This window comes from Cyclopterus lumpus, chromosome 17 (genome assembly GCF_009769545.1).
Source record: "Cyclopterus lumpus isolate fCycLum1 chromosome 17, fCycLum1.pri, whole genome shotgun sequence".
NCBI lineage: Eukaryota > Metazoa > Chordata > Actinopteri > Perciformes > Cyclopteridae > Cyclopterus > Cyclopterus lumpus.
Window position 1 is genome coordinate 21,280,665 of NC_046982.1, and position 14,609 is coordinate 21,295,273.

At 45.0% G+C, this 14,609-nt stretch overlaps 2 protein-coding genes across 3 annotated transcripts in view; one reads left to right on the forward strand and one right to left on the reverse strand.

Annotated features, from left to right (window-relative positions):
* Positions 1-699: 699 nt before the first annotated feature.
* On the reverse strand, positions 700-4,227 carry LOC117746056 (zinc finger protein 853). Its single transcript, XM_034554857.1, has 2 exons — positions 3,767-4,227; positions 700-2,829 (listed from the first exon to the last, which is right to left on the reverse strand). The coding sequence occupies exons 1-2, from the start codon at positions 4,023-4,025 to the stop codon at positions 1,892-1,894; spliced, it is 1,197 nt and encodes a 398-aa protein (XP_034410748.1). The 5' UTR covers positions 4,026-4,227; the 3' UTR covers positions 700-1,891.
* A 2,051-nt stretch (positions 4,228-6,278) lies between these two features.
* Positions 6,279-14,609, forward strand: part of LOC117746039 (dual specificity testis-specific protein kinase 2-like) — a 24,972-nt gene continuing 16,641 nt past the window's right edge. For both annotated transcript variants that reach the window (XM_034554813.1, XM_034554814.1), the window contains exons 1-4: positions 6,279-6,710; positions 8,117-8,187; positions 9,537-9,982; positions 10,512-10,631. In XM_034554813.1, the coding sequence (XP_034410704.1) occupies positions 9,860-9,982; positions 10,512-10,631 (243 nt within the window). In that variant the 5' untranslated portion in view covers positions 6,279-6,710; positions 8,117-8,187; positions 9,537-9,859. The remainder of the gene's footprint in view (positions 6,711-8,116; positions 8,188-9,536; positions 9,983-10,511; positions 10,632-14,609) is intronic.

Sequence of the window (14,609 nt, forward strand, 5' to 3'; positions counted from 1 at the left end):
GAAACTAGGGGAAAGAGAGAGAGAGAGAAAGAGAAAAGGCCTCCAGCCAGACATGAAACCAAAGATGGCAGCGGGCCCCATCTTTTTTATTAAAAACATTTTTTGGGGAAGCTTTTGATTCCCGATTTATTTAGCCGACGGAGACTTGTGGCCTTCTCACGAGCCGCCGTGTAAATGAAAACTCGTTCTCTCCTTGAACACACCAGGAATATTAAGGTCGCCCGCCACAGTGTTTACTCATCGTAAAAAAAAAAAACGACAACGGGAAGAGTCCCAATTAAAACCCGACAGGCGCCTCGTTTACATCGACAACGTTCAGGGAGGGAACGTCACGGACTTCTACGCTCCGAACCGGTTAAGAGCGAACTGTATTATGTAATATTTTATATTTTCAGCTTGGATGCACCTGTGGATTAGAAGTCTGCGTGGGGCGTTTGTGTATGAGGAAGAGCTACGAGGAGATGCGTTTGTGATTGAACCTGCAAGGAAAGGTCAAAAAGGGTCACCTGACCTCGGACGGGGGACCACGTGAACCTGGTCTCCGCGAAACCCGGTTCGAACCACAGCGGTGGAACGGATGATGAACTGTAAAGCATCGTTCAGACAGCTGTGTGTGTGTGTGTCGTGTAAATTGTTTATATTAATTCAGTGTTTTTTTTTTACTATGGAAGTATAAAAAAAAAACAAAAAACTGCCATGTAAATAACGAAAATGTTTATTCATAAAAGTACAGCAAACAAAAGCCATCATTGTTCTTTCTTCTAACCTGGGACTGTCGAGCTCGATTGGATATAAACGGCATCACTGATCACAGCTGCTGCAGGAACTTCAATTAAGACTTCCTGGTTCATGTCTGTTCCCTGATTGGCTCGGTGATGACGGTTAGACTCGAGGTTGTGGGTTCCAGTACGAACTGTTTCTTCACAGGGCGGCTGGTCTCTCTCTTATCGCACGATTACGGCGAAATGTGCTTGTAGGCGGATTCCAGAGGCACGCTAGCGGTTTCCCCCCGTTTACAGTCTTTGTGCTAAGCTATGCTAATCGGCTGCTAGTGATGTTATCATTATTCCTTTTCAGGATGCTGCTCCTCCACTTGGAGCGGATATTTGGGGGAGGGGGGAGTGACCTTGGGCTCCGACGCCTAAAGGCCGCAAAAGACCTCCATCTCCCAGCGTGCAAGGTTAAACAATTCTTAAAGTGCGAAGTTGAGCGCTTCCTTTCCTGTCTTTGTGAGCCTTGGATACATATGGTGGGGGGCGGGGGGGGGGGCAGCTGTGGCTCAGGTGGGGGAGCGGGTGGTCCTCCGTTATTGGAGGTTCGATTCCCGGGCTCCTGCCAGGTCGCATGTCCTCGGGCAAGATACTGAAACCCAACATGTTCTGCTGAAGGCTGTGCAAGCGTGTGTGTGTGTGTGTGTGTGAGAAATGTCGGCATGAAGTGCTTCGAGGGGGTCGAAAACTAGCAAGGCGCTTTTTATAAGTGCAGTCGATTTACCACATGACTTTTACATCACATGACACATTTGCAAATTAAATAAAAATGTACACGAGACCGAACTCCTGCGTTATCCGCGGGTTCAGTCTCGTTCTCTCAGGTTGTGGTTTTCATAACTCCTGTCTTTCCATGAGGCTCTGCAGACCACACACACACACACACACACACACAATGTGTAACCTGCAGAAGGCAATGACATGTTTTTTTGTTATTTAACCGGCTGCCGGGTTTACAAAGATTAGTCCTCGCGCGCACCAAGCTATGTTAAAGTTTTCATTCATCTCAAACAAAGAAAAAGTGCACAGTAAAAACCCGTCGGCTACAATACTCAGAAATATCAGAATAGTTCATCTATACTCTCTCTCCCCCCCCCCCCCCCCCCCCCCCCCACTCTGAATCAAAGTGCATTTTGGGAAAGTGCCTCTCGGTGAGTCCGCTGGTGGGTGCGCAGGTTGCTCCTCTGAGAGAAGCACTTGCCGCAGGTGTCGCACGTGTACGGTTTCTCCCCCGTGTGGATCCGCTGGTGGATCTCCAGGTGGCTGACGCGGTCGAAGCTTTTGCCGCAGAACGGGCAGATGAACCACTTCTCCTTGATGCGGCGGCTCGCGATCGTCTTGTGCAACTCGGCGTCGTTCAAGAGGAAGAATCTGCCGTCGGGGTTGAACGCCAGCGGCGGCGGCGGCGACAACGACGCGTTTTTAGCCTGCGCCTGTTTCTCCGAGAGGAATCGGATGGACACGCCTCTCTCCGGGGGACTCGTCGCTTCCGTGGGGCGACTCTGCTGAGCCTGGCTAAAGGTCACGGGGGCCCTCGGTTTGCTCGACGCGCCGGGTCCGCCGTCCGAGTACGCCGCCTCTGCCGAATTATCGAAAATGTCCAAGGCGTTCTGGATGAGCAGGATTTCCGAGTCCAGGTTTTGCTGCTTCGGTTCGAAGAAGCAGTCCGAGTCGTCGGCGTCGCTGTCTCCCACGGAAACGGACGGCCAATGCCGGCTCTCCTGTTCTTCCGCAACCTCGACGGGCGGGAGGTCCAGTTCCATCTCGTGGTGACCCGCTCCGCCGTCGTCGTCGTCGTCGTCATCGTTGCCGTCGTCGTCATCGACCACCGAGTCCACGATCTGCTCCACGATCTGGACGTCGTCCTCGTCCTCCAGCTTGACGATCAGTTCTTCGTCGTCGTCTTCGTCGTCGTGCCTGCGGTCGCTTTCGCAGAAGTCCGACTTGAGCCGCTCGCATTGCCTCTCCTCCGTCTCCGGCCTGTGATTCGCCGAGGCGTCCGCCTTCTCCACGACGCTCTGGTCGGACAACAACGTCAGGACCGAATCTATAATCGGCCCTGAAACGACAGAGCAGGTGCACTTTTTAATTATTTTTTTGTTACATGCATTGAGAACCAGTTGATGGTATCTATGGGCTTTAATACAGATTTAACAATCACGGTTTCTATAAGTGAGGTTTCATCACTTTTAAGGCGACGTAGGATAAATTTAGTGTAAAAGGGACCGAGTGCAGCTGCACGAGACTATAAACAATGGCTCCTCAACATCGTTATCTTTTCTTCCAATTAATAGATTTCTCATTTAGTCTCATAATATCAGAAAATAGTGTCAAATGCTACACCTGACATGTATGAATTACTTTTTGTGTCTGACTACCGTCCAAAAGTCAAAGCTATTCAGTTCATAATCGTTGTTGAACAGATAAGAACGAGTGTAAAAAGTTATTCAGATGCAGTCCGATAGTAGCTCTCAAGTTTCCCAGAGGTCAAAAGGCCACTAATTGAAAAAAGGAATTGGGAAATTATTCACAAAACACGTCATGAAAAAATTATTGTTGCTGCTTTTCTTAAATCATGTGTAATAACGAAGTGAGCTCTTGGACACCACGTGACATTTGAACTAAATCATTGATAAGCAAATAGATAATAAATATATATATATAATTATATATATCATTGTATATAATATTATATACAACTATATATATATATATATATATAATAATATTATATATAATTATATATATTATATTTAATATTATATATAATTATATATATTATATTTAATATTAATATATATATAATATTACATATAATTATATATATTAATATATATATATCTATATATATATATATATATATATATATATATATATATTGGTGATGATCCCATTGGAGAAGCTAATGTTTTTATTGATCTTGATTCACCTGCTGTGAATAAATAAAACGCGTGTTTTTCTCGGTTCCCCCCCCCGTGTCAGGGGGTCGACCTCACCGTCGCAGGGCGGGTCCCGCTGCTCTCTCTTGGAGGGAGAGGGCGGCTCGCCGGTCTGAACCTGAACCGAGAGCCGCTCGCTCTCCATCGACGCCAGCTTCCGGTTCAGGGCTTCGATCTCGCCCTCCCTGCGGCGGAGCTCGAGCTGCACGAGGGCGAAGCCGTCCTCCCACAGTTTGCCGATTTCCACCACGGCGGCTTTAGCCAGCATCTCCATGATCGAGGTTAACTTGCTCTGGAAAGCCACACAGTTGGCCATGTTTGACCCCCCACCTCCTCCTCTTCTCCTCCTCCTCCTCCTCCCTAACGGGGCTGGTGCGACGCGGCCGGGGGCGTTAAAGTAAACTTATCTGCGCGAGTTTTCCGCCGCTGTGGTTCACGTTGCGGTCGCTGTTTTGAGGCGAACAACATGGAAGTGTAATACAATAGTAACAGGAAACGCTGGGGGTCACGTGACGGAGGCTGTACGGTGCCCGTGGTGGGACAGAATTGTGACTAAAAGCAAAACCTCCTCCCCTGTTAACGATTAACAAATGTGTTATAACGAACTTTAATGTTGTTGTAAGCAGAGATAACACGCATGAACTAATTATTTATGTACACATATACTTTAGTATGTATATATTTTTTTAACATTAAATTAAATAAAGTTACATACAACATATGCTGCTTCTCATTACTCCAATTTATGAATATAAAACTTCGGTAAAACAAATAAGTTTGATAATATGACCAGAAAATACTCGTTTTTCACATATTTTCCAGTAGAAAATATATAAATGTAATTTAATTAAAGTACCAAACTAGGTAAAATTATTGAACGATTTTGAATTAAACTTATTGACCTGAAATCCGAGACATTTTAGACATCTCTAACTGGCGTATAACAGATAATACATGTTTGACAATATAATATATACGACAGTAGTAAAAATATAAAATGTGCCGACAGTTTACATATTACTTTATTATATTCTACTTTCCATAACTGATCAAACTCCAGCCACTGGTGAAGGCCATGAGATCCAGCTGAAAGGAGAGAAATCTGGTTAATAGTGATATATATATATATATATATATATATATATATATATATATATATATATATATATATATATATATACATACATACATACACACTTGGCATGATGGATTTAGATTTTAATAAGTGGTGGTGGTATGTCCCCTTTTGTCTAGTCGAGGGGATAAGGGGGAACGAACACGTGACAACCAAAAAACCACAAAAAGGTTTTCAATAAAGTGGGACAGGATGGTACGTGTGTGGCCGTGCCAAACAAATAGAAATCTATAGAACAAAAGCAGGCTGCTGGAAACAAAATGGCTTCACATGCTTCTCTAAACAATGCTTTAAAACAAATAGAGGAGGCAGCGAATAGACTTGTGTGCCTAGACAAAGAACAACGATGTGTTTGAAATAATATGGAGGGTGTACCCCAAACTCACAGTCCTCAGTCTGTGAGTCTCAGTGTGAACGGGCCTAGAACAAGGCTGAGGCTTCCTCCTTTAAAGGTGGTCCCTGTGACTGACCTGCACAGGTGACCTGAAGAGAGAAACAAGGGAAGGAGAGAGAGAGAGAGAGAACGAAGGGAGGGAGGGAGGGAGAAAACACATACACAGACGCCTTGCTTGTCATAGGTGGAAATAGAGAAACTTGTACCAAAACATATGTTTAAAGCAACTGAGAAAACAACCTGTGGGAGGCAATAATCTTGCCGTGGGTTGAGATTGATGTGTACAGCAGTGCTGCCTCATTGTGTCCACTAGATGGTGCTCTATTTCCACGAGAGCACAACAGCTGAGCTCAAAGCACCTGCCCTTGTCGGAAAAATAAATCTATCAAATTAGACCCTATTTGGTCCAAACACATGCCTGTAACTTATTTATTAGCCAATGAATTCCCCCGAGGGCATTTTAGTGCCCTCTCTTTAACCGTTTGAGTGTTTAACACGCGCGTACACGCCGAGGCCACTGATTGGTTCAACATGACCTGCCAATCGAATGTGGGCGGGGCCAGTGGGAGTCACTCGGGTGAGAGCGCAGAGACGACGGAGCTGTCATTATTTTTTATTACATTTTTTTAAATTCTTATTTCGCATTTCTTCAGACGTGTACTAATTTCTGAGGCCGTTATTTTTTTTTTATTAGTAGTATTTTTAAAAAAAAAACCGTTTTGAGAGTTTAACACGCCCGCACACACACACCCAGGCCGCCGATTGGTCAACATGACCTGCAAATCGAATGTGGGCGGGGCCAGTGGGAGTCACTCGGGTGAGAGCGCAGAGACGACGGAGCTGTCATTATTTTGTATTAAATTTTTTTTAATTCTTATTTCGCATTTCTTCAGACGTGTACTAATTTATGAGGCCGTTATTTTTCTTTTATTATTAGTATTTAAAAAAAAAGAAACCGTTTTGAGTGTTTAACACGCCCGCACACACACACCCAGGCCGCCGATTGGTCAACATGACCTGCCAATCGAATGTGGGCGGGGCCAGTGGGAGTCACTCGGGTGAGAGCGCAGAGACGACGGAGCTGTCAAACGGCAACAGTCGGCTGAAATACCAAATCCAGTCCCGGGTGGCACTTTGCTCCTCTGCGGCCACGCGGACGACGTTAGCGGAACTTCGAGAACCTTCCGAGACCCTTTTTTTTTTTTTCAAACTTCGTGGGTGTTCGGACCCGCTTAACCAACTTCCCGTTTGCCCCCCCCCCCGTGTGTTTCGGTGTGAATCCGCGGCTAACGTCGGTTAGCTCGCGGCTTAGCTTAGAGTTTTGTTGACAACCCGTTTTACCGTGAAGCTCGTCACGGAGGAGCCGCGGACCCACTGCGCTCTTCTCTCGGGGCTGGGAGGAGGAGGAGGGGGGGCTTCGCTTGTTAGAGGCATGGAACCCGACTGGAAACATCTCCACGAAATAACATCAGGTGAGTCGGATACACTTTTTTGTGTGTGTTTTATATATCAAGGAGCAGCAGATAATATTGACTGTTGCTGCTCTGGTTTGTTTACATTTCTTCTCCGTCTGGCGTGGATCCAGCTCCGCTTCCTCGGTCCCCCTCCCTCGGTCCCCCCCCCCCCCCGGTCCATTGACTCATTAACCGTCCGTGGGATCGAGATAACGGGGCAGCTTTTCTTTTCATTACTTTAAAACCCTGCAGGAATGACAGGTATAATAATAATAATAATAATAATAATAATAATAATAATGCATTTAATTTATATTGCGCTTTTCATAATACTCAAAGACACTTCACATAATTAAAACATCCTAAAAGCTAAAAAATAAATAAATAAGAATAGCTAAAATACAGATAAAACAAATAAGTAGGGACTTTCTGAGTCGCTCGGACCCTGATAAGAAAACAAAAACCAACAATCACACATTAAAAGCAGTTCTGAACAGGTGGGTTTTCATTTGCGATTTGAATAAGGAAAGGTATGCGGCCATAGATTGTGGTCAGATAAGAGCCTTCGAGTCACTCTCTGTTGAATGTGACCTTGCTCATTTCCTTGACAGAGATTGATTTTTAAAAAAAATATTCATGTGAACTGAGACCAATCAACTATGAGAATACTAAAATCCACACAGAGAATATGTGTAGTAGTAGAAAAAGAAAAGGGAACATCTCCTGATTCTTTCTGTAAATCAGTGATGCACACACACACACACACACAGACACACACACACACACTTCTCTATGAACACATTACTATCCCTCACACACACGCCCATTTAATTCCTCTTGCCCTTCAGAGGCACTTTAACCCTTCCTGCAACCTGTCATTATAACATCACTTAAGTTTTGATCGCTGACATGTTTTCTACGAGTCCTGTAATCCACCAGGGCACACAGCTGGATGGCGTTCAGCCCCCCCCCCCCCCCCCCCCCCCCCCCCCAGTTGGCCCGAGGCTGCTTCGGAGACGTCCCATCTGTTTTTGGAGTAGCAAAAAAAAAATTACACACCCCAACAAACACACACACACACGAAAAGAAAGAAAAAGATCCGGCTTTAAAAAAAAAATTCCACCCTTTTCCATGCCGAGTCCCCTTTGCTGTGGTGTCATAAAGCCGTGCCCTTCGACTACGTAGGCAGCGGGCTGTAGTTTAGAAACAAATATAGTATTGCACACTCGGTGGCTTGACCATTTCATCACTTGCATCAAGAAGATTTCCTGCAGTAGAGTTCATCGAGGGGTCGTCACATTGCTCAACATTACAGGACTCCTTTAAAGCTGTTTTTATAGTCGCTGGCTCGGGTGGTTTTCTTTGTAGACTGATGATGATGATGATGATGATGATGATGCCTCTTTTTTGATGTTTGCCTGCAGAAGTGGGCGTTCAAGTTTCTTTTGGTGGTCAGCATACTGCTTTTGGGCCTGGAAGGTCATCCTGAATGAAGGTAGATTTCTTTTATTCCCCTTGTTGTCTCCTATTATAGACCAAACGTGTGTCTCTCCGCACGGTGGAAGCTACTAGAACGAGAAGGACTAGCATCGGCCCGGGCACTTTGTGGCTTGCGTTCTTCTTGGCACCGGCACTTTAAAAAAAAATGTTCCGCCGTACGATTTCAACGGGGCAGAAAAAGAGTAAAACAGAAAGTGGAGGTTGAAAAGCCTTTTTTTTTTGGGACGCGGCTGGGAAAGAGAACGAGAGAACAATGTCAGAAGTTGTCAACTAGATACTGCGGATACTCTCGATGCTGTTAGTGTCTGATCTGATGAAGACCTCTTCTGGGTCTATAGACTGTTGTTTGTACTTCGGTGTATTTCTTTTTGTAAATGTGACACTTTTCCTCCCCAATTTGCTGGAATACGCTCGACTGAACGATCCCGGTTGTGTCTTACGAACACACGTTGTACATTTCTATTACGAAATCAGACATGTATGACTGCGGTGTGTTATTGCTGTGTGTGTGTGGGGGGGGGGACGCAGTCATCTACACGATGGTAGTCTTAAAAGTCAGTGTGAACTCGATTACCTTTTTTTTTTTTATGACACGGACAAGTACTTGAAGGAATAGTTCAAACTCAAAGGTGATCGTCCAACCAACAGTCCAAACCCCCACAGATATTCAACCTACTACAATCAGTGAAAAGCAGAACACTTTGTAATTGATGGGCTGGAACAAACAAAATGTTCTGCATTTCTGCTTCATTTCAGGTCATTTCCGCGTCCATTAGATGCAGATTTCAATGAGTTTTTTTTTTTTTAAGTATTAGAAAAAAGAAAACATTTACAACCATGAGATTGCTCCGTGGAATACAGTGTTCTTGGAAGTTGGATATGAAAGCCACATTGTGTTTCTGAGTATAAAGACCTGTAGCCACAGGCTCCCTTTCCTGTTACCCTTTGTACCCTGCTGATTCTGTTTTTGGATGGCAGAAAAGGTCCAGGACCTGAGCTATTCCTTGGCTAATCTCCCATAATTGGACAATCGGCCCCTATTACAGCCATTACATTTGGGCCCGTTGAGCAACAGTGGCTTGTCTCATCCGTCCCAAGGCAAGGCCCAGGCTTCAGCTACAGCTGCTAATAAGCAAACCGTTAAAGACATTATAGCACGGCGGCGTCGGTTGGTGTAAGGCGTCATGGCTCAACACCATCTACTGTGAAAATGGGATTCACTAACACATATGTATCCTCTTATGCATAACTGTTAACCCAACCATTGTACTCTTAATAATAATAATAATAATAATAAAAGCACAGGAATGACCCTATGTTGCGTTTTCTCTTTACTTCCTCTAGGGCTCACGATACCTCTGTCAAACATGTGAAAGCCCTCTCATCCTGGTGGACTCCCCCACTTACAAGCAGTGAGGAACATCTCACTCCAGCCAGGGTGTCACCAGGGGTGCCCTCGACCATCACATTACACCGAACTCTATGAGCGTGTGACGCATTCGCTCTCCCAGGACGACACGCACCGAGGAAAGTGTGTGTGTGTGTGTGTGTGCTGCCGTGGAACCCCTCGGCGCCATTCAAAACAACCCTAGTCCTCCTGTCATGTGGGTACACGACAGGAAAAGGCCCACAATACCCTCACTGGTATCGCCCTCTTTCACGTCACCATGGACCGCAATAAACGCAACTCCATCGCCGGGCTTCCCACGCGGCCCGAACGGAATAACGAGGACGGCGATGGCTTCGGAGGCGTAGGGGGCGGCGACGCGGGCACGGGCCCACCTTCACAGGTCAGCCGCTGGTTCCTATTTAATTAGTAGGACTTACAGTACTTTAAAAAGTACACAGGGTTAAGAGGAGTGAATCATATTGTTTCCACATTTGTCAACAACGTTGAGTTGTGACACACACACACAGGATATTAATAACCAGGTCTATGGGCCTGTTTATAATTGTAATGTGTGGTCAGTCATACATTGTGTGAGGTAAAAATATACTTATTGTTGTTGCCAATCGTTCTGATAAACGTTGTTGTTGTTGGATTTTTGTGTGTGCAAATAGTAATAATCATCATTATCATCAACGCCGTTTTTTTTTTTGCAATCTGTGCCTTTTTGGATATTCTGAGCAAATAATTTAATAGATTGAATATTTTTCTGTACATTCGAGGCACTGTTGATTGTTTGAGTTCGAATATTCAGTTTTCGTGTAGATGCACATGTTGTTTGAGGGTTGAGAGGTTTGATTAAAATCCGTGCTGGTGCAATCTGGGATAAACATCCTAACCTGTCGATACCGGCCTCTTCTTGTCTTCTCCAGGTGGGCAGGGTGTGGCCCTCCTCCTACAGAGCCCTCATCAGTGCCTTCTCCTGTCTCACTCGCCTCGACGACTTCACCTGTGAGTGGATCGGCTCCGGCTTCTTCTCCGACGTCTACAAGGTGGGCGGTGGGCGGGGGGCGTTCTCCTCGACTGTCTCTCCCTTTTATTTTATTTTTTTTCTTTCTCTCGCTTGACTTTATCTTTTTTTTTGCCACTCTCAATCTTTGCCGTTGTGCCTCCCCGTGTGTCTGTTCACGCCTCGCTCGGTTCCATCCGTCCAGCCTGGTTCATCATCGACAGTCTGGGACATCACACGTGCTCATTGGACCTCCCATTGATTTTATTTTTTCATGCTACGTGACAAAAAAGTCGTGCTTGTCGTAGACAGTCATAGGACTTGTTGCGTTATGGCCTTCACTAGGAAATGTCATGCATATGCACTCGAACGGTTGTAAGTAATATCCCATATGATTTAATCATGTCGGGTTAATGTGCTTGGTGGGTCAAAGGCTGGTCCCCGGGACAGTTGGAGGTCGAGTTAAGACTGCAGTCGCTTCCAAAGACATCGCTTGAACCCAGAATTATTGACCCTGCATTGGCATTATTTATTTGGTTGTTGACGATAACCAACCGAGCGTCAGCGGACGCATTTGTTTAGTCTCGCCCGCTCCTCCTCATCTCGGAGAGGAGGAGGGAGCGCGGCCTCGAGGTCGTGACCTCTGGATGTGTACAAGCGAAGGCCGACCTCCTCGTTATGTAAAGGGCCGACACAGAGAATAGAGCATGTGGGGGAACTGGTCCAGGTCTCTCCCTCGTGAATGGAAGTAATCTGATTATTGACCAATAACGGCTTTGAATTGCTTTGTGTTGAGGCGGGCTCTGTTTTAATCTCACAGGTGTTTATTAATTATGTATTGTCATTTAAAAGGTCCTTCTATTTCCTTGCGTTTCTCCATTGATACGATATATAGGTTATATGAAACTCTACCAGACCGCAAACCATCTCTCTGTACCATCGTGAACGCTGGCGGACATCGTGATGCAGGTTGTACATCGTCTGGCATGTCAATTCATTTATACCTTTACCCTCTAGTGGATTAATGGAAATATATGTTTAATACTGTTTGTCTGTGAGGGAGAGAGAGAGAGGAATGCATAGGTAGAGAGAGAGAAGAGCTTTAGGTCGAGGAGGAGGATGACGGACAAGAGACGGGAACAACATTTATGGTGACAGAGGTTGAGGCTTAGCGTCGGAGGAACCGGAGGATGAATAGCTACTGATGTGGGAGAGCGGGGGGGGGCAAGACAATTAAAGGGGGTGAAAGATGCAGATGTTTTTGGGAGTCTAAAGAGCCGAGTTCTGGAGGAGGTGGAGGTTTTCTAGAGCTTTGGCTCGTGAGAGGAGGAGAAAAGGGAGATTTTCCGGTTATGTGCGGGTGATGTTGGAGAGATGAGGAGGAGGAGAAGAAGGAGGAGATGTTGGAGAGATGAGGAGGAGATGTTGGAGAGAGGAGGAGGAGGAGGAGGAGGAGGAGGAGGAGGAGAAGGAGGAGATGTTGGAGAGATGAGTGGTGGAGGAGGAGGAGATGTTGGAGAAGGAGGAGAAGGATGAGGAGGGGGAGGAGAAGTTCTTCTTGGGGTGGAGTACTGGGGAGATGAGTAGATGAGGATTAGGGCGACGGGTTTGTTGGAAACCACAGCGAGGAGGAGAACGAGGGGGATCAGGAATACATGCAGATGGGGGGATGTGAAGAGTGAGGAATGGGGTGTGTGTGTGTGTGTGTGTGTGTGTGTGGGGGGGGGGGGGGGGGGGGGGGGTAGACGGATGTGGGGGAGGAGGCCTTCAGAGGGAGTGGCCATCTGTTGTTTGGGGCCGTCCTGCGGTGGAGACCGTCGGCTCTTAGCCAGACTCCTCCCTTTGAACTTGAACAGACGAGACAGACGGAGAGTCAACACGGACAACTCCCACAATCTGGATCAAAATCTGTGACCAGATATATATATATATATAAATAAATATGACATATACATTTATTTATTTTTTTTAAACACCAGCTGATATAAAGCCTCCCGCTGCTGAATAGGACCTCCACTGTCTTTGTGTCACATATTTCCATAGACACACGCGTCCACGTTTTTCCCGACTGGCTGATTACCCAAGAAGAATGCGAGCTATCCAAAATTGCGGTCCGCTATTATTTTTTTTTTGCTGAGGTACACAGCACGTCCAATCACATATTATTATTTTTGTTTTTCAACAACTAAACACACTGTGTCACAAGTGCGGCATTGACTCCTCCCCCTTTTTCATGCGACATGTCTGTGGTGGTTAGAAACAGTGACAGTAAGCAGCTCTGCTTTGCATGCGTTTATGAAGCTTCCCAAGGATTTCCTGTCCTGGAGCTCTGGATAATGTTCCAATAGGCTCTCCACCTTCAGACACAGGAGAATATATTTAGACCTATTAAAACCTGCATCATGCTCCCATGCTTGTTTCTGCAGTCAGGAAGTCAGTGAGCAGCCGCTCAGTCATCTGGAGTGCTGCTCTCTGCGGTTTGCAGGTTGATGTTTCTGCAACAACACATTCTTGGTAATTACTGCGATGCTTTGTTGTGCGTTTTAGACCTCGGGTCACTTTGCTGTTTCAAAAGGCCGTGAAGTGGGCGGGGCCTCAAGTGGACTAGCAAACAAGCGTCTTTAACGGGAGCCAATATTTACAGCAAAGTCATTTGTGTTTGCTTTCATGAGCGAGAGTGACTGTTTAGTGCTCCTTCAGGGGCTTTGCATCCGGTTCAACGGACCGCGGTTATCTTTGGGATGTAAATGTCCCTTTGGAATTACTCCAATTTAAAATATTTACATTTTTAATTCTCTCTTGAACACATAAGCCTGTTCTTTGTCGAGAGGAATATAAAAGGAATGTTACGAGTGTTTTTATTTATTTTATTTCAAATTAAATGTTGTCCCAGTTTTAAACCCATTACCACTATAAAACCAGTATGAGCTGCTGTATACTGTAAACTGGATTTTATGCCTACATGTACTAATTGTAGGCTACATTGTGTAATCGGCACCATTGCAATACTTTATGATTATCGTGTGCAATTAATGAACCGGTCTGGCTTAAATACATTGTTCATATATGTACTTGCATACTTTTTATAATGCATTTATTATTTTTCACAGCTGAACGTTCATGTTCCCTCTTGTTCAGCTCATACCTGTCCAGTAAAGCTGGTTCTGTTTCAACATACCACCAGTCATTGTTTACATCCAGCTTTTATATTTTTATATATATATATATATATATATATATATATATATATATATTTAAATACATACATCTATATTTAAATACATATATATAAATGTTTCATATATATATATATATATATATATATAATGTGTGTTTATATATATCTTTAATATCTATATTTAAAAATAATAAGAATAACAAATATATATATATATATATATATATATATATATATATATATATATATATATATATATATATACTGTTATCACAATACAAATTCAGTAACATTAATAATTCATGAGTATTTGCTTCTCTGGTTGTAGCCACATGTGTACTGTTTGAAACTTGAGCTTCGGTGTTGTTTTCATGCCGTGACCCGTCCACTGCTTGCCTTCCACCAGAGGCATGCTGGGAACGGCTCCAGCCACCCATGGGTGGGTGGATGGGTGGGTGGATGGATGGGTGGATGGATGGATGGATGGGTGGGTGGATGGATGGGTGGGTGGGTGGATGGGTGGGTGGATGGATGGATGGATGGGTGGGTGGGTGGGTGGGTGGATGGATGGGTGGATGGATGGGTGGAGCGACGGTGATGCCGCCGCCATCTAACAATGGGATGGAAACTAAAATCCCAATGCTCAATTATACCAAATTGATTGTGCGGCTCCGGGTTGACACATCTACTTTGTCATGGCTGGCCTGCAGCGCTGACCCCGTTTCATTTCTCCTTTTGTGCTTCCTCTGGAGCCAGAAGATAACCATAACAGAAGATAACCATAACAGAAGATAACCATAACAGAAAAGCGGTGTTTGATGTGCAGCCACCAGAATATAGTTA